General features: G+C 48.2%; 2 protein-coding genes across 3 annotated transcripts in view; one reads left to right on the forward strand and one right to left on the reverse strand.

Annotated features, from left to right (window-relative positions):
* CYB5RL (cytochrome b5 reductase like) overlaps window positions 1–8986 on the reverse strand; it is a 28896-nt gene extending 19910 nt beyond the window's left edge. For both annotated transcript variants that reach the window (XM_063613188.1, XM_063613189.1), the window contains exons 1-2: window positions 8899–8986; window positions 1568–1864 (exon numbers count right to left, since the gene is read on the reverse strand). In XM_063613188.1, coding sequence (XP_063469258.1) covers window positions 1568–1743 — 176 coding nt within the window. In that variant the 5' untranslated portion in view covers window positions 1744–1864; window positions 8899–8986. The remainder of the gene's footprint in view (window positions 1–1567; window positions 1865–8898) is intronic.
* MRPL37 (mitochondrial ribosomal protein L37) lies at window positions 8694–27382 on the forward strand. The gene is made up of 7 exons (XM_055234837.2): window positions 8694–9503; window positions 13912–14092; window positions 14186–14301; window positions 18983–19168; window positions 21535–21692; window positions 25169–25372; window positions 27176–27382. The coding sequence occupies exons 1-7, from the start codon at window positions 9158–9160 to the stop codon at window positions 27251–27253; spliced, it is 1269 nt and encodes a 422-aa protein (XP_055090812.1). The 5' UTR covers window positions 8694–9157; the 3' UTR covers window positions 27254–27382.
* Window positions 27383–27443: the final 61 nt, after the last annotated feature.

The raw sequence follows: 27443 nt of genomic DNA on the forward strand, positions 1-27443 counted from the left end.
AACGTGGTAAAACCCCATCTCTGCTAAAAATGCAAAAAAAAAAAATTAGCGGGGCGTGGTGGTAGGCACCTGTAATCCCAGGTACTCAGGAGGCTGAGACAGGAGAATTGCTTGAACTTGGGAGGCAGAGATTTCAGTGAGCTGAGATCATGCCACTGTACTCCAGCCTGGGTGACAGAGTGAGACTCTGCCTCTATAATAATAATAATAATGTCATGTTGTTTTGGGGTTCAGAGAAACAACTGCAAGGCCAGGCGCGGTGGCTCATGCCTCTAATCCCAGCACTTTGGGAGGCCGAGGCAGGTGGATCACCTAAGGTCAGGAGTTCGAGACCAGCCTGGCCAACATGGTGAAACTCCATCTCTATTAAAAATATAAAATTAGTCAGGTGTGGTGGCACATGCCTGTAATCCCAGCTACTTGGAAGGCTGAGGCAGGAGAATCACTTGAACCTGGGAGGCGGAGGTTGCAGTGAACCAAGATTGCACTCCAGCCTGGGCAACAAGAGCAAAACTCCATCTGAAAAAAAAAAAAAGGAAAAGAAAAGAAAAGAAAAACAACTGCATTTGTTCAGGATGTATGATCTATAGCTTAAGAACAACACGTGTAAAAATGACTAAGCTTTGGTCTAGTTTGAGCCCCAAGAATGGGGAATGGTTGGTCAAAAAGTGATGATTGCCAGGCAAGGTGGCTCACGCCTGTAATCTCATCACTTTCGGAGGCTGAGGTGGGAGGATCACTTGAGACCAAGAGTTCGAGACCAGCCCTGGCAACATAACGACATTCCATTTCTACAAAAAAGAAAAAAAAAGTGATGACGATGCCAAATGGCATCGAGAGAGGTAGAAATGGGAGACACCTCTACTCCACATTAGTCAGGAGGGACACAGAAAATGGGAAGACTGTTCAGATGCGGGAAACCAAGACAGATTCAAAACAAAACCTATGCACAGTGTCAGAAGGAATAGGTCCTCAGTTTCCCTATCTGTGTTATACAGGGGGTGAAGTCCAGTGTTCTGACATCTATAACTGCGAACCCTTCCAAACATTACAATAAAGGGCTAAACTGCTTAGCCCAGACTATGAAGTCCTGGAGGAGTTAAGGAGGAAAAAGTCAGTAAGGGCCAGAGAAGAAATATCAGCCCTAACATCCTTTATTTACCTAGAATAAACTATAGCTAGTTTAGTCCATAAGGACAAGGACAAGGACTGTGTCTGTCATGCTCACTCCCAAATCCTCACTATCTCACAGGGCCTGGTATATAACAGGTACTCAATAAAAATAGTTAAGTGAAATGGATGTCAAGCTCTGTGCTACACATCACAAACATTGAGCGTCATTTTACAGATGGGGAAACTAAGGCTTAAACTTTGCCTCAAATCACACAGCTGCTAATAAGTTTGCTTCAGGGCTGGGCTTTGAGCCTAGATCTGTTTGCTTCTGTTATGCATACTCTTTTCTTCTGCTGTACAGTCAGGGAAGGCTTCCTAGAGGTGTGCTTTGCAGGGCCAAGGCAAGTAGATTCTGTTGCCCTGGTTGCTCATGTCGAGAAGCAGCCTCCCTCACCTGTGACTCTGGCCCACGCAGCAGGCTCCTGTCCTTGCTGGCTTGGGCTGCCTCCCACCTTGCCAGGTCTCGGTGATAGAGGTCAAACACACAGGGCGAGCGGCCACTGCCGCAGCACTGGGAGGGCAAGGGTTCCGTGGGCCGCAGCTGCAGCCAGGCTTCCTCAGTGTCATCATCCTCCTCCCTCTCAGCCATCATCAATGGGGCTTGGGCAGCCTAGAAGGAACAACTAGGTGCTCTTCCAGAACAGGCCAGGCTCTATGAGACCACGGGTGCAGGCCCTGCTCCTTGGCCAGCCTGGGAGAGGGAAAACATGGGGGTTATTCTCTGGTCTCCTCTATTCCTCACATTCTCCAAAGCCTGCAGGTGCCAGGCTCTATGCAAGCACTGGGGATGGAGATGGATCAGCCAAGGAGTCTGCTGTCTGGTGGGGAGCATTAACCACTTACTATCATTGGATTTAGAAGGGCAATCCCTCGTGTGAAGTGAATCTTTCTTTACTAGAGGAAAGGGTTTGGCTTCAGGAAACCTGGTTCTACTACTCATGAGCTCTATGACTTCAGGAAGGTTTAGCAGGGTGGGACACCCTTGAGCACAGGAGGGTGTCTTATTCTTTTTGTATTCTATCACCAAGCATAGCTTGGCATATGGAAGAAAGGACGCAACAATCAGAGCTGGTAACCAAGGTTTCCTGATCTGTTCCTGTGCTCTGAGTGCCAGCTGACACTTTACACAGAAAAGTCTCATTGAATTTTAAAAGATATTTTTGCTTTGTTTTGTTTTTCTGAGATGAGGTCTCACTCTGTTGCCCAGGCTGGAGAGCAGTGGCATGATCATAGCTCACTGCAGCCTCAACCTCCTGGGCTCAAGCAATGCACCTGCCTCAGTGTCCTGAGTAGCTGGGACTACAGGTGTGCACCACCATACCTGGCTAATTTTTTTTTCTTACTTTTTGTAGAGACAGGGTCTCACTATTTTGCCAGTCTGGTCTCGAACTCCTGGCCTCAAGTGATCTTCTCATCTCAGTCTCCCAAAGTGCTGAGATTACAGGCATGAGCCACCATGTCTGGACTTAAAATGTTTTAAATGATAAAGTAAAATATATACCTACAATTATAAAAAATTAATTAAAAATATAAAAGAACACCTGTGTAACTACTACTCAGTCAAGTAAAAAGAACCTTGCCAGCATTCCAGAAGCCACCTGTGCCCCTTCCTGATAATTGCACTTCCCCTAGGTTACCATAATCTGACTTTTGTGATAATTATTTCCTTTTTCCCCTAGTTTTGCCGCCTTTGTTTGCAATCCTAACCACTACAGTTCAGCTTTGCCCAGAGTTTCATACAGCTTCTAAAATGGTGGCAACCAGGGTTTTAACTCTGGCATGTCTGGTTTCAAAACATATCGTTCTTCAATCGCAGGAAACAGAAGAAGGTTGTGATGGTCCAGGTGAGATGATATGAGGACTTAGACCTGCAGCTTCAGGCAGGATGAGAAGGCAGGGGTCAATGAGAGAAATACTGAAGAGGAAATTAACAGAACACTGAGACTGACTAGATGTGAGGGAGTGTGGGGGGACAGAGGGGTAGTAGGGACATCCAAGCCCTTGGATCTGGCTTGGGTTTTGGGTACACAGAAGGCTCAAGAAGAAGCTGAGTTTTAAGGGAAAGAAGAAGAGAGTTTGGTTTGAGGTATGCTGAGTGCCTGTGAAGCATCCAAGTGCAAAATCCAGTTGTGAGTTGGATTAAACAGGTCTAGATATGAGTCTGGAGATGGAGGGACAGTGAAGAGAGAAAAACAGGTGCAGGTGAAGGCCTGCCTGGCTTCACTCCCTCCTGTGAGCACTCCATGCACTTGGTCCATCCCTGCTCATAAAAGGTGCTCAATAAACACTTTTCTTTCTTCCTTTCTTTTTTCTTTTTCTTTTCTTTTCTTTTTTTTTTTTGAGACAGAATCTCACTCTGTTGCCCAGGTTGCCAGGTAGGAGTACAGTAGCATGATCTTGACTCACTGCAACCTCTGCCTCCTGGGCTCAAGTGATTCTCCTGCCTCAGCCACCCAAGTAGCTGGGACAACAGGCGCCCAACACAGTGCCTGGCTAGGTTTTGTATTTTGAGTAGAGACAGGGTTTCACCATGTTGCCCAGGCTGGTCTTGAACTCTTGACATCAGGTGATCTGCCCACCTTGGCCTCCCAAAGTGTTGGGATTACAAGAGTGAGCCACCGCACCCAGCCAATAACACTTTTCAAATGAATGAGTCTCTCTCTGCCTTACAGCATTCAAACTGCTACATGTTTATGTGTCTCTCTTCTTTGAAACAGTTCTACTTGAGGGCAGAGTCCTGCTTTTCATTTAATAATGAAATGGCACAGGGGCTAATTTTTTTTTTTTTTTTTTGAGACAGAGTCTCACTCCGATACCCAGGCTGGAGTGCAGTGGCATGATCTTGGCTCACCGCAACCTCCACCTCCCAAGTTCAAACGATTCTCCTGCCTCAGCCTCCTGAGCAGCTGGGATTACAGGTATGCATCACCATGCCCAGCTAATTTTTGTATTTTTTTTGTAGAGATGGGGTTTCGCCATGTTGGCCAGGCTGGTCTCAAACTCCTGGTGTCAAGTGATCTGACTGCCTCGGCCTCCCAAAGTGTTGGCATGACAGGCATGAGCCAATGTGCCCAGCCACAGTGGCTATTCTTAAATGTGTATAATATGAAAGAAGGGAAGGAAGAAAGGAGCTCAATTTCAGGGCTATTGGTTAAACATAGTCTGAAAGACACATCAGTGAGGTGATCTGGCTATGAATTATTTATTTATTTATTTTGGAGATAGGGTCTCACTCTGTTGCCCAGGCTGGAGTGCAGTGGCATGATCATGGCTCACTGCAGCCTCAACCTCCTGGGCTCAAGCGATCCTCCTGCCTCAGCCTAGAGTAGCTGGGACTACAGGCATGTGCCACCACAGCCAACTAATTTATTTTTTGTAGAGATAGGGTCTCACTGTGCTGCTCAGGCTGGTCTCAAACCCCTGGGCTAAAGCAATCCTCCTGCCTCGGCCTCTCAAAGTGCTGGCATTACAGTGTGAGCCATTGTGCCCAGTCTGAATTATTTTGAAATGTTTCTGTGAGGGCAGTTTGGGATTTATCAGGGTTCTCCACACTTACATGTAGACTCCACAGTTTTTATGGAAATCTCACCTGCAAGCTAACTACTCATTTAAAATTCCACAGGCAGGCTGGGCATGGTGGCTCAGACCTGTAATCCCAGCACTTTCAGAGGCCAAGGCAGGAGGATTGCTTGAGGCCAGGAGTCCAAGTCCAGTCCAGGCAACATAGCAAGACCCTGTCTCTAAAACAATAAAGTATAATTCCATAGGCAAATCAAAGTAAAAGAGAGTGTTCGCCTTGGCCAGGCGCAGTGGCTCACGCCTATAATCCCTGCACTTTGGGAGGCGAAGGTGGACAGATCACTTGAGGTCAGGAGTTTGAGACCAGCCTGGCCAACATGATGAAACCCCGTCTCTACTAAAAATATAAAAAATTAGTCAGGCATAGTGGCAGGCACTTGTAGTCCCAGCTACTCAGGAGGCTGAGATGGAAGAATCGCTTGAACCTGGGAGGCGGAGGTTGCGGTGAGCTGAGATTGTACCACTGCACTCCAACCTGGTCAACAGGAGCAAAACTCCAACTCAAAAAAAAAGAGAGCCGGGCGCGGTGGCTCACGCTTGTAATCCCAGCACTTTGGGAGGCCGAGGCGGGTGGATCACGAGGTCAGGAGATCAAGACCATGGTGAAACCCCGTCTCTACTAAAAAATACAAAAAATTAGCCGGGCATGGTGGCGGGCGCCTGTAGTCCCAGCTACTCGGAGATGCTGAGGCAGAAGAATGGCGTGAACCCGGGAGGCGGAGCTTGCAGTGAGCCGAGATTGCGCCACTGCACTCCAGCCTGGGCGACAGAGCGAGACTCCGTCTCAAAAAAAAAAAAAAAGAAAGAGAGAGAGAGTGTTCCTTCCTCTCAGTACTGAGAGCAGAGCTGAGAAGAAGTCTGATGCTGCAGAGCATTATTTGATGTAAACATCATGCCTCTAAAACGCAACTACCTCTGAGAGCTCCCAGCATTTGATTTCTTCCCATTCATTCCTGCCACAAACACTTACTAGGCAGGGGCTGCCACATGAGGTGCTCTAGGATACAGAGGTGAAAAACACTCATCCTGCCCTGATGGGAGAGTCATTCACTAAACAGATGATAACCATTATAAAAGATGCCACTAACTGGGCCAGAGTCTATGCCAAGTGCTCTGCATGCCTCACTCAATCCTCCCAACAGCCATATGTAGGTAGGTCATGCTCCTCCTCATTGTATAGAGGAGAAAACTGAGGCCTAGGTCAGGAAGCCAGAAGTATGAAGGCCAGTTTGCACACCTGGGTCTCTTTGGCCTCCAGACTGGCGCTTTTTCTCACTAGGCTTCCAAAGGGCAGGGAAGGGGTACCTTCATCTCCAATTCCTAGCACCTGCACTGGGCTGGCACAGAGCAGGGACCCTATGACCAAACTGTCATTGAATTTTATGGGCACTCTGGGGCCTCCAAAGGACACTAATTTCACTCAGGCATAAAGTGCTAGGATCAAAGTGTGGGCCAAGTCTGTGAGGGGGCAGAGAAGGAGACCACCAAGTCTGCCAGAGGGCAGGGAAGTCCCATTTCTGGGTTCCCAATCACTCCCCAGGAGTCCATATGTGTAAGATCTTTTCCTGCTTTCCACCCTCATTTATACTGGAGCTTCTTGTGGTCCCATAGGATGTAATTCCAGTCTCTCCCTAACATCAGCCATCAGCGCATCTGCCACTAGTCCCCTGCTTAGCAACCTTTAACAGCTCCTGTTGACTACTGGATAGAATCCAATCTCCTTGCCTGGTGTCCAAAGCTCTTCCTGATCAGACCTTATCCAAATTATCTTACCACTTACTGTTGCTGGTTTTAGAAGGGTAGTGTTAAACGAATCCTTCTTTAACAGAAGAGTTTGGCTTCAGGAAACTTACTACTGCTCATGGGCTCTATGACTTCAGGGGGGTTTAGCAGGCTGGGACCCCCTTGAGGTCAAGGATGGTGTCTTAGGCTGGGCGCAGTGGCTCATGCCTGTAATCCCAAGCACTTTGGGAGGCCGACGCAGGCGGATCACCTGAGGTCAGGTGTTCGAGACCAGCCTGGCCAACATGGTGAAACCCCATCTCTACTAAAAATACAAAAATTTGCTGGGCATGGTGGTGCGTGCCTATAATCCCAGCTACCCAGGAGGCTGAAGCAGGAGGATCACTAGAACCCGGGAGGCAGAGGCTGCAGTGAGCTGAGATTGCACCACTTCCCTCCAGCCTGGGTGACAGAGTGAGACTCTGTCTCAAAAAAAAAAAAAAAAAAAAAAAAGGATGGTATCTTATTCTTTCTGTATTCTACCACCAAGCACAGCCTGGCATATGGAAGGTTCCCTATGACTGCTCATTCAGTTTACAGATACAATCTAGGAGCTAGGTGTTGGGAGGCAACAGAGGTAAACAGGTCATTGTTCCTACCTTCACAGAGCCTCATAGACTACATGGTGTTACATCAACCCAATTCATTTTTATTGCATGCTATGGACCAGGTATGCATTATGAGTAAATGAGGTCTGGTCCCCTCTTTATGCTGATTTCTTTTTTGTTTTTGTTTTTTTTTTGAGACGGAGTCTTGCTCCGTTGCCCAGGCTGGAGTGCAGTGGTGCGATCTCGGCTCACTGCCAGCTCTGCCTCCCGGGTTCACGCCATTCTCCTGCCTCAGCCTCCCGAGTAGCTGGGACTACAGGCGCCCGCCACCACGCCCAGCTAATTTTTTGTATTTTTAGTAGAGACGGGGTTTCACCGTGTTAGCCACAATGGTCTGATCTCCTGACCTCGTGATCTGCCTGCCTCGGCCTCCCAAAGTGCTGGGATTATAGGCGTGAGCCACCACGCCCGGCCTTTTTTTTTTTTTTTTTGAGACAGGGTCTTGCTGTGTTGCCCAGGTTGGAGTGCAGTGGTAGGATCACAGCTCACTGCAGACTTGATCTCCGAGGCCCCAGTGATCCTCCCATCTCAGCCTCCTGAGCACCTAGATCTATAGCTGCGTGCCATTACGCCTGGCTAATTTTTTTTATTATTTGTAGAGAGGAGGTCTCACCATGCTGCCCAGGCTGATCTCAAACTCCTGGCCTCAAGTGGCCCCTGCCACCTAGGTCTCCCAAAGTGTTGGGATTACAGGTGTGAACGATGACTGTAGGACTTCCCCACGTTTTAACAGTCTCACTTTCTCTGCTATTTTGGAAATTAGCAGAAAAGTTGGCCAACGTCAGTCATGAATTTTAAAGAGCTGGTTCATGCATCCTCTGAGCTCTATCTTTTCAGTTCAAGAGGCACCACCTTTAATCCAGGCCTTGACACATGTTGCCTCAGGCTGGATGACTTTTCCCACCCCGCAGGCCTTGGTTTTAAAGGTCACCTCCCTACAGAGGCCCTCCCTGAACCTTCCCCTCCTCATTCTCTATAAGGCACTCTATTGGTTTCTATTATACGCGCATTCACTAAACATATTTACTATGCGCCAGGCACTGTTCTCAGTGCTGGGGATATAGCAGTGAAGAAACAGAAATCCTTGCACTCACTGAGCTCATATCTTAGGGTGAGAAACAGTTATTAAGCAAGATCAAGACGGAAAACAGATGGTACGATAGTGTGAAATGCTAAAGAGAAAAATAACTACGGAAAAGGGATAGCAAGTGTGTGTATCGCAGTTGACTTATTTGTTCGCGTTGTTTACCTGCGTTCTGTCTGCATCTTCCACTAAACTGTAAGCTCTACATCTCCCATCTGTCTTATTTACCAATGCCAACCGGGGCTCAGCGCAGCGCCTGACACACAGTAGGCAGCTGATAAGACAGGTGTTGAGCAAGGAGCAAAGGTGCATCTCCAAAGCTCTGTCCTTGCTTCTAGGAGGCGAATTGGGAAATCCAGAGGGAAAGGAAAGGCGAGGAAAGTGGCTCGCTTTTGGCGCTGGGAAGAGGTGTACAGTGAGCAGTCACGCTCAGAGCTGGCTTGGGGGACACTCTCACGCTCAGGAGAGGGACAGCGCGACAGAGGCGCTCGCAGCAGCACGCTGTACAGGTGCGCCAGCTTAGGCATTTCTATCCCTATTTTTACAGCGAGGGACACTGGGCCTCAGAAAGGGAAGTGGCTTCCCAAGCTCCAACTGCTCATAAGCGGTCAACCTTGTCTAAATCCAGGTCTGAAGTCCTGGAGCGATTCTCGACCCACCAGGACCACTCACCTACTCGCCTGCGCTTCCCCTCACGTGAGGATTTTCCAGGTTCCTCCCAGTCTCTGGGTAGGCGGGGCGCGCTTAGCAGGTATCACCTATAAGAAAATGAAAACGGACAAGAATGACAAGAATATCCTGACTGTGATTGGTTGAATTGGCTGCCATTCCCAAAACGTGCTTTGGCGCCCGGTCCCTCTCGTTCCCAGCAGGCCCTGCGCGCGGCAAGATGGCGGCGTCCAGGTGGAGGTCTTGAGGCTATCAGATCGGTATGGCATTGGCGTCCGGGCCCGCAAGGCGGGCGCTAGCTGGCTCCGGGCAGCTCGGCCTTGGGGGCTTCGGGGCCCCCAGACGCGGGGCGTATGAGTGGGGCGTGCGCTCCACGCGGAAGCGGGAGCCTCCTCCCCTGGATAGGGTGTACGAGATCCCTGGACTGGATCCTATCACCTTTGCGGGGAAGATGCACTTCGTGCCGTGGCTGGCGCGGCCGATCTTTCCGCCCTGGGACCGCGGCTACAAGGACCCAAGGTTCTACCGCTCGCCTCCTCTTCACGAGCATCCGCTGCACAAAGACCAGGCCTGCTATATCTTTCACCACCGTTGTCGCCTTCTCGAGGGTGAGGCCCCAGGACGGGCGGCAAAGGACCGTGTTCCTCTAACCAGAACTGACCCCGACCCTCTGTGGCTTTGGGCAAGACATTGAAACTCTGTGGGTCTTGGTTTCTTCGTCTGCGAAATGGGGCCGTAGTGATTCCCATCTTCTGAGAGTTGTTAGAATTGAGTTGTAAGGAGATGGGCCTGTGTGCGGGAGTAATAGAGAGTTTGCGTGTCAGCGTGAAAAGAGCTGCTTTCTAGGCCTAACCCTGGCTCTCTCTCTTTGATTTTGGGCAAATGGCCGGCCATCCTGGGCCTCTACTTCCTGTGAAGTGAATGGTTTTGACTGGACAGTCCACATTGACCTTTCCAGGTCTGACATTCTGGAGATTAACTGTACATTTGTACATTTAAAAAGTAGATGGAGAGAGTTTATAGTGGAGACAGCAGAATGTTTAATCTCCAGGCCTGTCACCTCTTAAGCCCATGTCTATTCCTCTGTCACTCTCACTAGGGACAGATCAAAATGACTTTGCCAAAACTGGCCTATCTAGAACAGTACCAGATTATTTTCCAGAGTCCATGGAGAAGCTTGTTTATCCCTTTCCCCATTCTTCCATCTTCCTCAAATCAGAATGGTTGAGGTAAGTGGGAACAGTATTTTCCAACGAGTAATTAGGAAAAAAAGAAAAAAAAAGGCAAATCTGGCAAGATTGAGGGACTAAGCCATAGAATAAATTCTAGGTTTGAAAAAACTTAAGTCAATTGGCCAGCCTCTTAAGCTTCTCAATTCCATTCCTGAAAGCTGATTTTCTAGCCTTTAAACACTTCCAGTGTCCTTACAAGGTACTGGGAAGGATCTCACAAGACTTGGCATCCTTGAGTGACCCTGGTAACAATACCAAGTGGATGAATGCATTAGCAGTATTTTAGACGTTAAGATTACATTCGTTTGCCTAGGCTGAAAATGTATTGTGTATCCTATGTTTTTGCTACTCACAGAGAGGTTCTGTAGGCTGTAATAAAACTCTGCAAGATACAGGGCTAGAGAAGCCATTTGGGGTAATGGAGAGAGGTGATGGTCTTTAGGGTAGACAGGCTCAGATTCTCCTCCTAGCCTGGTCACTTACAAGGTATGTGAGTTGGAGCAAATTTCCTTAGTCTCTGAGTTTCACTTTTCGTTTTATAAAATCCCATCTAACTTGCAGGTAAAGCTCCTGGCACAGGGTAGATGGTGACTTTCAGTAAAGGGCAGCTCTAATTATCACCTATTTTTCATATGCAAATAAAACAAAGTCTTAATATTTTATCTATTGTCAAGTTTAAGGAACAGTGGTGGTGTCAGAACTAAAACTTAGTTTATCTGACTCCTAGTCCAGGGCTCTTTCTGCTGCACCAAAAATCCAGAAGTTACTTTTTTTTTTTTTTTGAGACAGCATCTTGCCGTGTTGCCCAGGCCAAAGTACAGTGGCGTGATCCTGCCTCACTGCAGCCTTGACCACCAAAGTTCAAGTGATCTCCCACCTCAGCTTCCTGAGTAGCTGGGACCACAGGTGCATGCCACCACTCCCGGCTAGTTTTTTAATTATTTGTGAAGAGGAGGTCTCACCGTGTTGTGCAGGCTGGTCTCAAAGTCCTGGACTCAAGTGATCCTCCTGCCTCAGCCCCCCAAAGTGCTGGGATTATAGGTGTGAGCCACTTCCCCTGCTCCAAAGTTACATTTCTAAACATTTATATTTCTGGTGTGATGTCTTGTGGATCTTAAAGTGAAAAGTCTTATTGTACTTATTGCCTTTCATTTATTACCATAAGAGAAATTGCCTGAGGGTGTCTCCCCCAAAGTATCTTAAGCTCCCTTCCATCCCAGACATTGTCTGTCTGCCTGTCTCTTTCCTTCCTTCCTTTCTCTCTGTCTCTCTCTCTCTTTTTTTTCTTTCGACAGAATCTTGCTCTGTCACTCAGGCTGGAGTGCAGTGGCACAATCTCACTGCAGCCTCTACCTCCCAGGCCTAATCTATCCTTTCACCTTAGCCTCCTAAGTAGCTGGGATTACGGGCACATGCCATCATGCCTGGCTAATTTTTTGTATATCTTTTGTAGAGATGGGGTTACACCATGTTGGCCAGGCTGGTCTCAAAGCAGTCTGCCTACTTCAGCCTCCCAGAGTGCTGAGGTTATAGGTGTAAGCCACCATGTCTGGCCCAGACACAATTTTCAAATGAAGATATGACCTTGAGTCAGAGAAGTGTTCTTCCAGCTGAGATGGGTAGTCTGCCAACCAAGGCAGCCACCAGCCTTCTGTTAATTTTTGGGCATGATCATTGAGAAGAATATAGTATTGACTTTTCATTTGAAAATAGAGGACTGATGTGTTTACTTGATCCAGAACTTAGATACCTAGGTCTATGCATGTTCTTCCCTTAGAGAAGCCAAATTTGGGGAAAGTGAAGCTAGGGAGGTCTTTGCCTGGCACCACAGCCCATCCCACTGAGAGTAGCTAAGTTTCTTTAATGTTTAAAGACTGTCACGCTAAACTGAATCTATTTTAGCTTGCATATACACCATCTTTTATTTATTTATTTATTTATTTTAGAGACAGGGTCTCACTCTGTCACCCAGGCTGGAGTGCAATGGTGTGATCATAGCTCACTGCAGCCTTGACCTCCTGGGCTCAAGTCATCCTCCCACCTCCTGAGTTACTGGGATTATAGGCATGAGCCACTGGGCCTGGCTACGTATACGCCATCTTTTCATGCAAAGTATTTTGGGCAGCTTATTTATAACACAACCAGATTAAATTAAAAAACAGGCGAGGGGATCAGTACAAAGGAAAAATAAAACAGATAATACAACAAAAATTCATTATGTGAGGTTCTACTTAATTTACTTTTTTTTTTTTTTGAGGTGGAGTCTTGCTCTGTTGCCTAAACTGGACTGCAGTGGCGTGATCTTGGCTCACTGTAGCCTCTGCCTCCCAGGTTCAAGTGATTCTCCTGCCTCAGCCCCCCAGGTAGCTGGGACTACAGGCAAGCGTCACCGTACCCAGCTAATTTTTTTGTATTTTTAGTAGAGACGGGGTTTTCCCATGTTGGCCAGGCTGGTCTCAAACTCCTGACCTCAAGTGATCTGCCCAGCTCAGCCTCCCAAAGTGCTGGGATTACAGGCGTGAGCCACCATGCCCGGCCTAAAGTTCTGCATTCTAAAGGGAAGCCCCAAATGTGGCTCTGAGCTTGCTAACAATCAACAAATGGTACATAGCTAGGGTCAGCTAACTAGGTCAGCTGCTTGTTTTTATAAATGAAGTTTTATTGGAATAAAACCATGCACACTTGTTAATTATTGCTTATTGCTGCTTTTGTGCTCTGGCAGAGTTGAGTAGTTGTGAGAGAGACTGTGGCCCAGAAGCTGAGAATATTTACTATTTGGCCCTTTGAGAAAATGTTTGTTGACCTCTGGTATAGAGAAAAATATTTTCAGTTACACAATTCACCATGTCTATAAGACAAAACAGGCCAGGCACAGTGGCTAATGCCTATAATCCCAGCACTTTGGGAGGCCTAGGCAGGCAGATTACGTCAGGTCAGGAGTTCAACACCAGCCTGGACAACATGGTGAAACCCTGTCTCCACTAAAAATACAAAAATTAGCTGGGCGCTGTGGTTTATGCTTGTAATCCAGCTACTTAAGAAGCTGAGGAAGGAGAATCGCTTGAACCTGGGAGGCAGAGGTTGTGGTGAGCCGAGATCATGCTGCACAGTCATCATGTTGCCCAGTCAGCCTGGGTGACAGAGCGAGACTTCGTCTCAAAAAAAAAAAAAAACGACAAAATAGTTCTGTATCCAGGAAAAGCCCAACCTTTCTATACTAAGGCCAGAGAGGTTCAGCTCCTTAAAATATTTATGAAAATCCGAAAGTTATTCCCAGTTACTTCCAAAGTTGCTTTCCCCTGAGAAGGCAGCATGGGCTTATGCCTAGACCCACACCTAACAAATGAGGTATATTTGGTAGACATAGGCTATATTTGGTAGTTAGGGCTGGGGTGTGGGTTATTAGAAAGGATCTTAAATGAAAGGTTGGCATCCATCAATTTAGTACCATAACCTAGGGTCTATCCACTGCTTGCAGCATTCAGCTATATTATCTCAGCTGTCTTAGCCACTGTTTGAATTCCTCTAGTGGCAGGTGCTCACCACCTCAGCCACCTATTAACCATCCTGAAGTAGGTGGCCATTCCTGAAGGTGAGTTGGGATCTGACTTTCTTAGCTTCTGCTCTTCACTTTTGGTTCTATCCCCTCAGGTGTCACAGAACAAATCCAGTTTCTCACTTGAGGCAGCCTTTTTACAAAGATGCTACCTGGCAGGTGTAAGCATCTCTTCCTGAATCCTTTTCTTTCTTTCTTTCTTTCTTTTTGTGGCTGATCACCTCAAAGGTGTAAAGCAGGCCCTCTGGCTCACCAAGACCAAGTTAATAGAAGGCCTTCCCGAGAACGTGCTTAGCCTTGATGATCCAAGGAACCACATAGAGAACCAAGACGAGCGCGTTCTGAATGTGATCTCTCATGCCCGTCTCTGGCAGACCACTGAGGCAATCCCCAAGAGAGAGACCTACTGGTAAGTTCCCCCAAGTAAAGAAGATTTCCTACTAATGGATTTTTGAGTTGACCTGTTGCTTTAAGTCCCCAAATGTCTCTTTTTGTCTTCAAGCCCGGTCATCGTAGACAACCTAATACAGCTGTGTAAATCTCAGATTCTCAAGCATCCTTCTCTGACCAGGAGGATCTGTGTCCAAAACTCCACGTTTTCTGCTACCTGGAACCGAGGTTGGTCATCTTGTACACCAGAAAGCCTTGGTCTGTTTTTTTTTGCCTTTCTACTCTTAACCCCACCACCAGCTCCCATCCCCCTGCCCCCAAATACCTATCCTCGCTCCCATCATTCCTGGTCTCATTTTGTAGGCTCAGACACACCCTCAGTATCATTAGCCATAGCCCAACCATTTTTGTTTTTAATCAGTTTCTAAGACGTTAAGTCAACCATTAACAGTCAGCCATATCTATTGAGTGCTTAGGATGTGCATGAGAAGTGCCTAAATGCTGAAGGTAAGGAAATTTATAATAAAGCACATGTAGCCTCCGCCCTCACAATGCTCATATGCTATTGCAATGGTCTTCATTACCTCACACCTCTCTAGGCTTCCAAATCCATCTTCAGCATGGCCTGCTAGACTGATCTTTCTAAAGTGCAAGTCTTTATGTCCCTGCCCTGTTTCAGCTCCTTCACTGTCTCCTAGTAGTGTAAACCGTTTATCCTGGGTTACCCGCCGTCGTGGTTTAGTCACCACTTAGTCTTTCTAGTCTTATCTCCTGCTCTACTGCCCCCCACCCCATCCCTAAATTAGCCACTTTCAGCTTTTTAGCATCAAGCTTTCACACCCATGTGCCTTTGCACATGCTGTGCACTCTGTCTGGAATACTTTTTTTTTGTTTGATTTTTATTTTTATTTATTTATTTATTTATTTTATTTTTTTGAGACGGAGTCTCACTCTGTCGCCCAGGCTGGAGTGCAGTGGCACAATCTCAGCTCACTGCAAGCTCCGCCTCCCAGGTTTACGCCATTCTCCTGCCTCAGCCTCCCGAGTAGCTGGGACTACAGGCGCCTGCCACCATGACCGGCTAATTTTTTGTATTTTTAGTAGAGACGGGGTTTCACCATGTTAGCCAGGATGGTCTCGATCTCCTGACTTCGTGATCCACCTGCCTCAGCCTCCCGAACTGCCGGGATTACAGGTGTGAGCCACCACACCTGGCCTGTTTATTTATTTTTTGAGACAGAGTCTTGCTGTGTCGCCCAGGCTGGAGTACAGTGGTGCGATCTCAGCTCACTGCAACCTCTGCCTCCTGGGTTCCAGCAATTCTTGTGCCTCAGCCTCCCGAGTAACTGGGATTATAGGCGTATGCCACCACACCCGGCTAATTTTTGTATTTTTAGTGGAGATGGGGTTTCACCATGTTGGCCAGGATGGTCTTGAACTTTGGCCTCAAGTGATCCGCCCATCTTGGCCTCCTAAAGTACTGGGATTACGGACATGAGCCACCGCTCCCGGCCTGGAATACTCTTTTCTGCTTTCTTTTCTTTTCTTTTTTTTTTTTTTCCAGATGGAGTTTCGCTCTTGTTGCCTGGGCTGGAGTGCAATGGCGTCATCTCAGCTCACTGCAACCTCTGCATCCTGGGTTCAAGCGATTCTCCTGCCTCAGCCTCTCAAGTAGCTGGGATTACAGGCACCTGCCACCACGCCCAGCTAATTTTTGTATGTGTGTGTATTTTTAGTAGAGATGGGGTTTCACTGTTTTGGCCAGGCTGGTCTTGAACTCCTGACCTCAGGCAATCCACTTGCCTTGGCCTCCCAAACTGCTGGGAATACAGGCGTGAGCCACCGCGCTTGGCCCACTGCTTTCTTCATTTAACCAAATTGTCCTTATCTGCAAGACTTCACTCAAGCCCCCCTTCTCTGTGAATCCGGGCTGGGGTATCTTTTCCTCCTCTGTGTTCTTTATGCCCATTCTGCCATCATAGCACAGATTACACTGTACTGTCTGTGTCTACTGTCGGTTCTGTCTGCCCTACTCAACTGAGCTCCTGATGGCTGGGACCATATCTTACTCACATTGTCCACAGTGTCTAACAGTTCATGGTACACAGTAGGTGCTGACTGAAGGGATACGTAAATGCATATACCTACTGTTGGTGTTTCAGGCAGGGATGTTTAGAGAACACAGGTGTTCTAACTGGTGGAATCCTGGAGCAGGAAAACCAGCTATGGAATGATTTGGGATTTCAGGACATCTGCTTGGTCAGGATTTGTGTATAGACTCCTGGCAAAGAGTCAGTTTTGCAGAGGTAATGACACCACTAAGGAAATTAGTGAACCTCATTAATAGAGGAGGACTTGGCCCATCATCAAGTATTACCTCTAATTAAACTACCCCATTTGGAGCTGTCACTGGAGGAGGAATATGGAGGGAATTGAATCAGAAACCACATAAGAGTGGTCTGTGGGGAGAATGGAAAACCCAAGGTTAAGAGAGGTCCATGCACATTTATTTTTCTTGCAGATTGTATGTGAGGAAACAGGAAATACTTTAGAAAACTATTCTTGAGGTGTGACAGATCAGAGTTTATCCACCCACAGATGTAGTATCCCTTTCTTACCTATCCAGTAAGGGAGGCCACATGCTAATTAATGACAGTGCTGTTGACCAAACCAATTTTTAGATATACAAGAAAACCAGCCTTGATCCATTACCATCACACTGTGGCTATTTCTGAAAACCCAAGCACCTTCTGAGAAAGATTTGCCTCTGCGGATACTCCTCAGGAGGCCTTTCTCAAAGTGTTTTTCTAGGCACATTTTGTCTGGTGCTAGCATGTGACCTCCTGTAGGGAGCTCTGTGAAGGGCATCTATGCATGTTCACAATGGCTGGCTTGCTGATGAGTCAGATGTGAGTTTGTTTTCCTCTTGCTACCTACGTCTGCATGTAGCATATATGCTAATCCGACTTCAGTGAAGCTGTTTGACTGGCCAGGGTTTTCCCAGGGTTGTTAAGGACAATCTGGCCCCTTTCCTAAGTTTAAGAATATCCTCTGCCTTGGCTGGGTGCGGTGGCTCATTCCTGTAATCCCAGCACTTTGGGAGGCCAAGGCGGGTGGATCACGAGGTCAGGAGATCAAGACCATCCTGGCTAACACGGTGAAACCCCGTCTCTACTAAAAATATAAAAACAAAAAAATTAGCTGGGCATGGTGGTGGGCACCCATAGTCCCAGCTACTCGGGAGGCTGAGGCAGGAGAATGGCGTGAACCCAGGAGGTGGAGTTTGCAGTGAGCCGAGATTGCGCCACTGCACTCCAGCCTGGGCGACAGAGCAAGACTCCGTCTCAAAAAAAAAAAAAAAAAAAAAGCATCTCCTCTACCTCTAGTCTCAGTGCTTCTCTCTCTCTCCATCACTACTTCCCTGCTGTATCCTACTCTAGTCACCTGGATTTCTCTCCCTAAATTCTGCCACGGAGTTGCCTGCACCTGTGCCTTTGCACATTCTTCCTCCTTAACTAGAGTGCTTTTCCCCCTTTCTTTGCCTGGCAAGCTCTTACCCAGTGGTTTTCAACTAGGGACAGTTTTTCCCTCTGGAGGACATTTGGCAGTGTGTGGAGACATCTTTGACATGATGTGGATGGGGTGTGGGGAGATGGGATGGGGAGGGAGTTCAAATGTCATCTAGTAAGTAGAAGCCAGGATGCTGCTAAACATCCCACAGTACACAGGACATTCCCTCCCCCGACTCCGCCAAAGAGTTACCTGATCCAAATGTGAATAGTGCTGCAGTTAAGAATCTCTGCTCTTAGCCATCCTTCCAGATGTCATTTTAAGGCATTGCTTCTTTCAGGGAGCTTCCCATTCTCAGAGAAGTTCAGTTTTCCCCACCTGTACAATTTTTGAATATGTTTCATCCTTTTCACTGCAGCACTCACTACCTGGTGGGCTCCTTGAGAGGAGAGAGTAACTCTCACGCATCTCTGGTTTCCCAGGTTACAGCAGGTGCTCAGGAAGATCCGGATGGGGGAGGCTTCACTCCCCAGAGACCATCAGCCCTCAGGGTTTATTGGGAAGGGAACACAGGAAGAAGAGTGCATTGGTTCATCCCCTCTTAAGGATCCCAGGATTAACATCCTAACTCATAGTTTTGTGTTCTGTGATTAGGCTGATCTAGAAATGCTATAAATGACTTGAGACTCATGGGAGGATGAAGGCTTTAGACTTTGCAGAATTGAGAAAGTCTTTAATTTTTTTTTTTTTTTTTTAAGTTTTTTGAGACAGTTTCACTCTGTTACCCAGGCTGGAGTGGAATAGCGTGATCTTGGCTCACTGCAACCTCTGCCTCCCAGGTTCAAGCGATTCTCGTGCTTCAGCCTCCCTAGTAGCTGGGATTATAGGCACGTACCACCACTCCTGGCTAATTTTCTTTTTTTTTTTTTTTGAGACGGAGTCTCGCTCTGTCGCCCAGGCTGGAGTGCAGTGCCGTCATCTCAGCTCACTGCAAGCTCCACCTCCTGGGTTCACGCCATTCTCCTGCCTCAGCCTCCCAAGTAGCTGGGACTACAGGTGCCTGCCACCATGCCTGGCTAATTTTTTGTATTTTTAGTAGAGACAGGGTTTCACCATGTTAGCCAGGTTGGTCTTGATCTCCTGACCTCGTGATCCACCCGCCTCGGCCTCCCAAAGTGCTGGGATTACAGGCATAAGCCACTGCGCCTGGCCAATTTTTTGTATTTTTTTAGTAGATACGGGGCTTTGTCATGTTGCCCAGGCTGACCTAGAACTCCTGGCTTCCAATGATCCACCTGCCTTGGCCTCCCAAAGTGCTGGGATTATAGGCATGAGCTACTGCGCCCAGCTGCAAAAGCCTTTAGTACCAGGTTAGAGTAACCATTTTTCTCCCTTTTAGAGTCTCTTCTCCTTCAAGTCCGTGGTTCTGGTGGAGTCCGACTGAGCACTAAGGATCCTCTGCCCACCATCGCCTCCAGAGAGGAGGTTGAAGCTACTAAGAATCATGTTCTAGAGACCTTCTGCCCCATATCACCCATCATCGATCTTCATGAGTGCAATATTTATGATGTGAAAAATGACACAGGTAAGGATCAATGTCTTGGACTTTTAGGCAGTGTGGAGGAGAAGGACATGCTTTTTCTGGAGGGAAGGGATATACTAAGAACTTGCTAGGTGCTAGGCACCTCGCGTGTATTACCTGTCTCCTAGGATCCATGTGGCAGCCCCGTGAGACAACTACTATTGCCTCCATTTCATAGGCAAAGAAACTGCAGCTCAGGGAGGTTAAGTGATTTGCTCAAAGGCTAACTTTACGTTTTACCTTGGAGAAGTAACTCTGTTACATCAGAGTGGCTTGAGGGGCTTTTTTTTTCTTCAACAAACTGTATCATTGGGCGTTTGAGGGGCTTTTCACCAAGGCTTTTTCTTTATTCATAGGTCCCATGAAAGGCACCCATTTTCTGTTTACCTTGTAAACTCTGGCCAACCCCCTTTAGGAACTGAGGAAGCCCCATGGACATTGAATGGGGCCATTAATCCAAACTCCATCAAGCTCAAGGGACCACCATGTACTCAGTCAGACAAGACATCACAAGGGAATGAGACTAGGCTGGCCCCCACTTCCTGCCATCCACCGTGTCCTCATGAGCTGTAGCATCTTCCTCATAAACCCCTTCATTGTCACAACCACAACCTGGGTCAGTCTTTACTGTTCTTACCTAGCCTATTGCCACAGCCTCCCAGCTGGTCGGTCTAACCCCACACTATTTTCTCTCTGGTCCATTGTAGTTCATAATTCCAGAGTAGCCTTTCCCCAACACCACTTTCATCCCATCTGTCTTCATGCCCACCTCCCCGTGGCCTGTTGAGTAAAGTTGGAACTCCTTTGCTCATCATGAAAGGGCCTTCACATCTGGTCTCTGCCCCATCCCCAGCCTCATCTTTGCCTCCTCCTCCACCTGCCCTGTTTCTTGTGACTGTGCTAAATTCATCATGCCCTCTCTCACCTCCATGCCTTGTCACTTCCTCTCCCTCTGCTGAAGCTCTTGGCCATTCTTCCTTTTTGGTCTTCAGCTTGCTAACTTGTCATCTTTCACACTTCATCTTAGGAATCACTTTCTCTCAGAAATGCTTTGGGATCTTCCAGTTTCATCAGGGTCCTTCCGACTGTCCTCCCACAGCCCCTGACTTACCTCACATCTTGACATGTCCCTCCATACAGATATGGTCAGTTTTCCTGTCTGTCTCCCCTCTAAACTGTGAGCTCCTCAAAGGCAGTGGCAGGCTCTGCCTGGCCTCCATTCCTGGCACCTGTCTTACAGCTTGGCACAGAGTGAGTTCTAGATATTTACCTGTGCCGAGTACCTGAGCAGGCTGAAGGACTAAACACGCAGGAGAGCCACGCCTCCTCTAGGCTTTTCAGAGCCTACGTTATTCTCCCAGCCTCTTTTTTTTTTCTCCTGAGACAGGGTCTCAGTCTGTCACTCAGGCTGGAGTGCAGTAGCACGATTGTTGCTCACTGCAGCCTTGACCTCCCAGGCTCAAGCAATCCTCCCACCTCAGCCTCCTGAGTAGCTGGGACCACAGGCGTGTGCCACCACACCTGGCTAATTTTTGTATTCTTTTTAGAGATATGGTCTTATTATGTTTCCTAGGCTGGTCTAAAACTCCTGGGCCCAAGCGATCTGCTCGCCTCAGCCTCCCAAAGTGCTGGGATTACCGGCGTGAGCCACCAGGCCCAGCCTTCCCAACCTCTTTCTTTCTTCTTTTCACCTATATTCAGTAATCCAGATCACTTATTCTAGAAGTTCCCAACCTACCAAGAGTTACTCGTAGCCATGCAGGAGAAGAGAATCATGACTTGACAAGGTCATGGCTGAAAAGAACAAGTGCTAAACTTTGATTCTCAGCACCAGTGTTGTGTGGGTCAGTTGTGAATGATAAGGCAAGTCATTTGTCACTAATATTAAAGTAGTAAATTTTGCAAATGACTTGCTTTCTTTTGAATAATTACCACAGATTTCAAGTTCTCCTTCTCCTAACATCACTGTCATCTGTGTGCCAGAATGAGAGAGAAAGGTGTGGAGTTAGAACTAGCTTGCAAGAAGCACCTATAACAGGTTGGCAGGCATTTTCTGTGAAGAGTCAAATAGTAAATATTTTAGGTTTTACAGGCCACATATGGTCTCTGTCACAGCTACCCAATAGTCATACGTAAATGAGTGAGTGTGGTTGTGCTCCAAAGAAAATGTTATTTACAAAAATAGGTAGCAGGTCAGATTTGGCCAGCAAGCTGAAGTTTGCCAGCCCCTGAGCTATAGTGATAGTACCCACCTTTGTTGAGTCTCTGTGTAGCACGTGTCCCTGAGCTAAGGTGAGGTGACTTTCCTGCGGCTTTGTGGCAGGCTGATGAATCCTTTCCACCCCTCCACATAATTGTGTCTCTTGCAGGATTCCAGGAAGGCTATCCTTACCCCTATCCCCATACCCTGTACTTACTGGACAAAGCCAATTTACGACCACACCGCCTTCAACCAGATCAGCTGCGGGCCAAGATGATCCTGTTTGCTTTTGGCAGTGCCCTGGCTCAGGCCCGGCTCCTCTATGGGGTACGTATGTGGAGAAGACCACTGAGCTGCTTTACGTGGTGTTGGTCTCCTCCCTTAAGGTTATTGCTTGGAGGAAGAAAGGGGATATAGGGGAACTGATTCCTTGACTGAGGAGTTTTAGGGAGGAGTACTTCAGCCCACCCTGTGGAGATGAGCCAACATCACTAGGGAGTGACTGCCTGTGCTTCACCTAAGTAGCTCACTTGATCACAGTAGCCCACATGTTTTACTGAAGTCCCCACTTTCTAAGCTATGCCATAGAATTACAGGGAGGCCATGCAGCTTATCAGCACTACACAGCACTAAATGATGGAGATAGGACTGCAGCTAGGTCTGCCCCACTCTGAAGTCTTCAGTTGTTTGTGCTGCAGCATGCTGCTTCTGTTCTCATAATGGCAGAAGCGGAGCACAGGCAGGAGGACGTGGAGCAATAGAGATGGCCAAGCCCTGCCCGCCAACTCAGGATGGGTGCTGGGGACCCAAGATACTCATTGGTGTTAGCCCCTGATCCTAAGAGGAGGTTTCAGAGACCTAGATGGTATAGAATACAGACTAACTTGTCACAGAGAGCTGTCCCAAGATGGGGGAAGCCTGGCTCTGGGAGCAAAGGCCTCCAGGGAGGGGAGGGCTATATGGGAGCCCTCAAGCAGGCCTGGGACACCAGATCCCTGGTTTGGAGTGTGCTGGGGGTAGTTCATGAAAGCCACTGCTGGACCCCCAGGTCTTGGTTAGAGCCTGAGTCTTTTCTAGAGGAGGAATGAGGAAAAGTACTGTTTCCCATCTTATTTGGCCTAGGGGGAGTTGGAGAGCCGTGGTTAGCCAAATGGATAGGGAGTGGAATGGGCCTTGCCCAGATTGAGCACCTGCTGCATACCACACATTTATTTAGAGTTTTTATTAAAAAAAAAAAAATCAGTGGTTTGTTCGTAAAATGTAGTCTTGGATTAGCAGCAGGAGCATCATCTGGGAACTTGTTGAAAATGCATACTCTCAGACCTACCCCAGACCTGCTGAATCAGAAACCCTGGGGTTGGGGCCCAGCGATCAGCATTTTAACAAGCCCCCCAGTTATGCTGCTACAAGCTCGAGTTTAAAAACCACTGAACTGGCCGGGCGTGGTGGCTCACGCCTATAATCCCAGCACTTTGGGAGGCCGAGGTGGGAGGATCACTTGAGGCCAGGAGTTTGAGACCAGCCTGGCCAACATGGCAAAACCCCGTCTCTACTAAAAGATTAGCTGGGTGTGGTGGTGCATACCTGTAATCCCAGCACTTTGGGAGGCTGAGGTGGGAGGATTACTTGAGGCCAGGAGTTCGAGACCAGCCTGGCCAACATGGCGAAACCCCATCTCTACTAAAAATACAAAGATTAGCTGGGTGTGGTGGCATGCACATGTAATCCCAGCTACTCGGGAGGCTGAGGCATGAATGTTGCTTTAACCCAGGAGGCGGAGGCTGCAGTGAGCTGAGATTGCACCACTACACTCCAGTCTGGGTGACAATGAGACTGTGCCTCAAAGAAAAAAAAAAAAAGAAAAGAAAAGACAACCACTGAACTGAAATTTTAGAACATGGCATTATTTAATCCTTGTAGTTTTTTAACCCCATGTGGCAGATGCTATTAGCTTCATTTTATAGATGGTGAAACTGAGGCTCAGGGAGGCTAAGGAACTTGCCCAAGGATACACAGCTAAAAAATTAGTAGCTGTCAGATCTTTATGTGACCTTTCTGTGTCTTTCCAATCCTAGGACAATTGTCTTTATTCCCATTCTCTGACTGTATACTTCCTGAAGGCTCCGAAAGATTAGGTAACTTGCCCAAGATCTCACAGCTAACGAGTGGGGAAGCAAAGCTTGGAACCATGATCTCTCCAGTTTTGAAGGATGTGCTACTCCCAACTCAGGCAGGAGAAGGAGGCAGAGATAGTCAAAACCCTGGTCCCAGGCCTGCAGACTCACTGTAGCCTCTGTGCCAGCTATTGCCATCAGAGCCTGGGTAGCAATGATACCACTAATTACCACCCAGTTGGGTAGGAGTGGAGGCCTCCTTCAGCCCCTCCAGGTACAAATTATTCCTGGGGATGTGAAGTTGAGCAATTATGGGAAGAGCCTCCATGTAAAAGGTAAAATTGCTGAGAAATTTATGTACTACTTGCAGTTTTATTGATCTGTTGAGGGAGATAAGAGTCAATACAGAATTCTCGGCTAACACTTACAGGTACTTTTCTTTTTATTTATTTTTCATGCAGCTAAGAACAGGTATTTCTAAGGCCAACAGCCCCAGTGTGGCCCACACTGAGGTCTGACATTAGGTATTCCTAATGCCAGATTCAGCCCCAGTGGGGTGAACACAGGCAGCATTTTTGAATCAAGGATGGCCTGCTTCATGGAGCCTGCCTGTTGGATCTTTGTTCAGTGAGTAGCAGTCACCAAACTGGATTGCTGCAAAGTCTCAGCAGGTCACCATATGATTTATCTCCCAAACTGGGACACCATTGAGAATAATGAGGTGCCACTATTAGATACAGTGGGACACCAGGGTTAAACCAGAACAACAGGGCTTTTAGTGACTTAATACCATGGAGTCTGATCTCCATGGGTGACCTGGAGCAAATTATACCACCTCTCTGAAACTCAGTTTCCTTATCTGTTAGTGGGAATACACCTCTAGATTTATGAGAGTAGAGGTGACCTGATGTGAAACTGGCAAGATGCCTGGCACCTGAGAGGCCTTCAGTAAGTGATTTTAGGTATTACTACTATTACCAAGTGGCAGTAACTAGAAGAGACCAGTAGCAGGAGTTGACTGGTGAAATCCTGACGCTGGCATGGCTGGAGTGGATACTCCAGAAACATGGCCCATGCTGAGTTGCAGCGTAAGCATGAAGCCCAGTGAATGTGACTGCCAGGCCCTTAGAAGCAAGGCAGGGGCGTGGGGGAAGGGTGTGGTCTGGCATGAGCCTGTTTGGGTTCTACACCACTCATCTTTGTGACTTCAGGCAAGTCACTTTACCTCACCGAATCTCAGTTTCCTCATCTGTCAAATGGGGTGAGAACTGAATGAGATTACATCTATCTGTCGACCCTCCGGATTCACATTTGATAGCTGATGTCACTGTGGTCCTTATCAAGTAACGCCAGGAGTTTGAGGAATTTCTGTCATTAACCCCCCAGCTGGCCTTTCTGAACTCTGGCTTGCCTGGAAATCGCCTCTCAGTGGCAGGAACTATTACTTTGATGTGCTCAAATAGAAGAGCAGGCACCCTGGGGCCATGAGGCACAGCCAGCCTGGGTGAAGGAAGGCCTGGCCCCGGACAGTGCCCTGAACCCCTCATTCTATTTTAATTGCCCCAAAGAGAAGCCATTCAGTGGACGTAGGTGGACGTTGTAAAGGGAAGAACTAGAAGCTGCCTGGGCCGTGCTGTTCCTTACACTCCACAGCTTCTGATTTGTTTTCCTTGTCCCCTTTCCTCTCAGAATGATGCCAAAGTCTTGGAGCAGCCAGTGGTGGTGCAGAGCGTGGGCACGGATGGACGTGTCTTCCATTTCCTGGTGTTTCAGCTGAATACCACAGACCTGGACTCTAGCGAGGGGGTCAAGAATTTGGCCTGGGTGGACTCAGACCAGCTCCTCTATCAGCATTTTTGGTGTCTCCCAGTGATCAAAAAGAGAGTGGTTGTGGTAAGTTGAGCCATCTCCCGCCTGACCCAGGAGGGCCGTGCCTCCTCCCACCTGGTGTGAGGCTCAGGTGGGATTGCCGGGGTGCTCTGTGAGGAGAGCCCTGGCCCTGGGGACTTCCCACCTGGGATCTCTGCCTGTAGGACTCCTTTAGTCCCGCCCCTACCTAAGGCCCTGCCCAGTGCTCCACTCCAGCTCCTGCTTCCCTTTGCACCCTCCAGCCAGTCCAGCTCCTCGCAGCTCCCAGGGTGCTCTGCGGCTTCATTAGCTCTGGCCTTTGTAGGTGCTGCTCCTTTTGTCTGGGAGGCTTCTTGCCTTCTCCCCTCCCCATTACTCTTCGTCAGGCTATCCTCCACTTGTCCTTCCTGGCTTAGCATAAGTGTTTCTTATTTTGGGAAACTTCTGACCACCACCGTCCCCATCCCAACCCTCACTTAAGTGCCTCAGGTGGGCTTCCCTGGCCTCCATATTCCCCCATCACAGCACGATCACATTGCTGTGCATAGAATCTCTTCACATGTTTTTTTTCCTCCACCAAACAGAACTCCAAGCTCCTAGATCCTTGAGGGCAGGGTCTGGGGATGCATTCATTTTGTTTCATCCCACAGATATGGAGTTCCTTCTGTGGCACCATCGCTGCTACACCCCACTGCTCGGCTGACAGGGTCCAGGCCTGCTCTCTGTGTAGTGGGCAGTAGCAATATCTAAATCAATGCCTGATAGAGCATCAGGCAGTGATATGCGCCCTGGAGAGACCCACAGCAGGGTCAGGGACTGCGAAAGCAGGGTAGGGGTACTGCCTGCTCTGGGACCAACTAGGCCCCACACAGGCCTGAGCATGGGCTTGCTAAATGGAGTCGCTGAGCCTTTGAACATCCTCAGCAGGTCCGTTCTTGAACTGGTTCTCCAGCAGCTCTCAGTGCTGTTTCCACCTGAAATGCCTGCCGGGTCTGTGCCCTTTGCTTTGGCCCCAGACACCCTCAGTTCACCTGCGTAGTCACACCAGCCACCTCCGTGCTCTCTGCTCTTAGTCAGGTTTTCCCTCCTGACTCTGTGTCTTCAGATTCTCTTCCCTCGGCCTCTCCCTTCCAGGATACTGACTCAGGGCTGGGCCTGTTGTGGTTTGGAGACAGCTTCTCCTCACCTCTACAGCCTCATCTCCTGCCGCTCCACCCCTCAGCAATCGCCCTGGGCTCCTGCCTTCATTTCTACTTCTTCTATTGCATGTGCCGGGCTTTCTGAAGTCTCCTTCTTTTCTTTTTCTTTCTGCCCCATTCTGCTCACCCTTCCACGTATAAATGTTGGTGAGTTGGTCATTTCTTCCTGCTTTCTTCTTTTTCCTACTTCTGCAGTGGGGTCTGTCTCCTTTCATTTTCACTATTTGAACAGCTGACTGTAAGCTCCTTGAGGACAAGAACCAGAGTCAAGTTACTGCTGTGTCTCTGTCTCCAGCACAGGATATAGGCCCAGTAGAAAGCAAGCAGGTGCCCAATAAATGTGTGTGGAATGGGGGAGGGATGATTGTCCCTGGGATTAGAGAGGGCAACAACCCATCTGCTCCTGGTGGTTGAAGTGAGAGGGCCTCAGGAGCAGAGCAGCGTCAATAGCTGTTTTGGCTGAAGGGGGCTGGGAATGCTTCCTCTTTTCCCAGCCTGCAGCCCCTCAACGCCCCTTCTTAGTCCAAGAGAGAGACAATGTCAGAAAAAGAAAGTTACTGTCCAGGCACTGAAGATTTACTTCAATCCAATCTTTAATTGCTGCCGTTAAACCTAGTAGCAGGATCCTAATGGACTGTGTTCTTTCCAGGAACCTGTTGGGCCAGTTGGTTTCAAGCCAGAGACATTCAGAAAGTTTTTAGCTCTATATTTGCACGGTGCTGTGTAAGCAGAGGACCCCTCTGAATCCTGAAACCCCCCTTGCCTCTCTTCCACGGAAGAGGGCCTGGGCCCCGTGGAGCCTCAGTGCCCGTTTGGCCTGCTGCTCTCGCTGACAATAAAGAGCCCTTGCGTTGCACTGAAGCCTGTGTTTGGTATGAGGGTGCCATGGGGAAGGGCCCCTGCACAAGTCCAAGACC

Source organism: Symphalangus syndactylus, chromosome 19 (assembly GCF_028878055.3).
Source record: "Symphalangus syndactylus isolate Jambi chromosome 19, NHGRI_mSymSyn1-v2.1_pri, whole genome shotgun sequence".
Lineage (NCBI taxonomy): Eukaryota > Metazoa > Chordata > Mammalia > Primates > Hylobatidae > Symphalangus > Symphalangus syndactylus.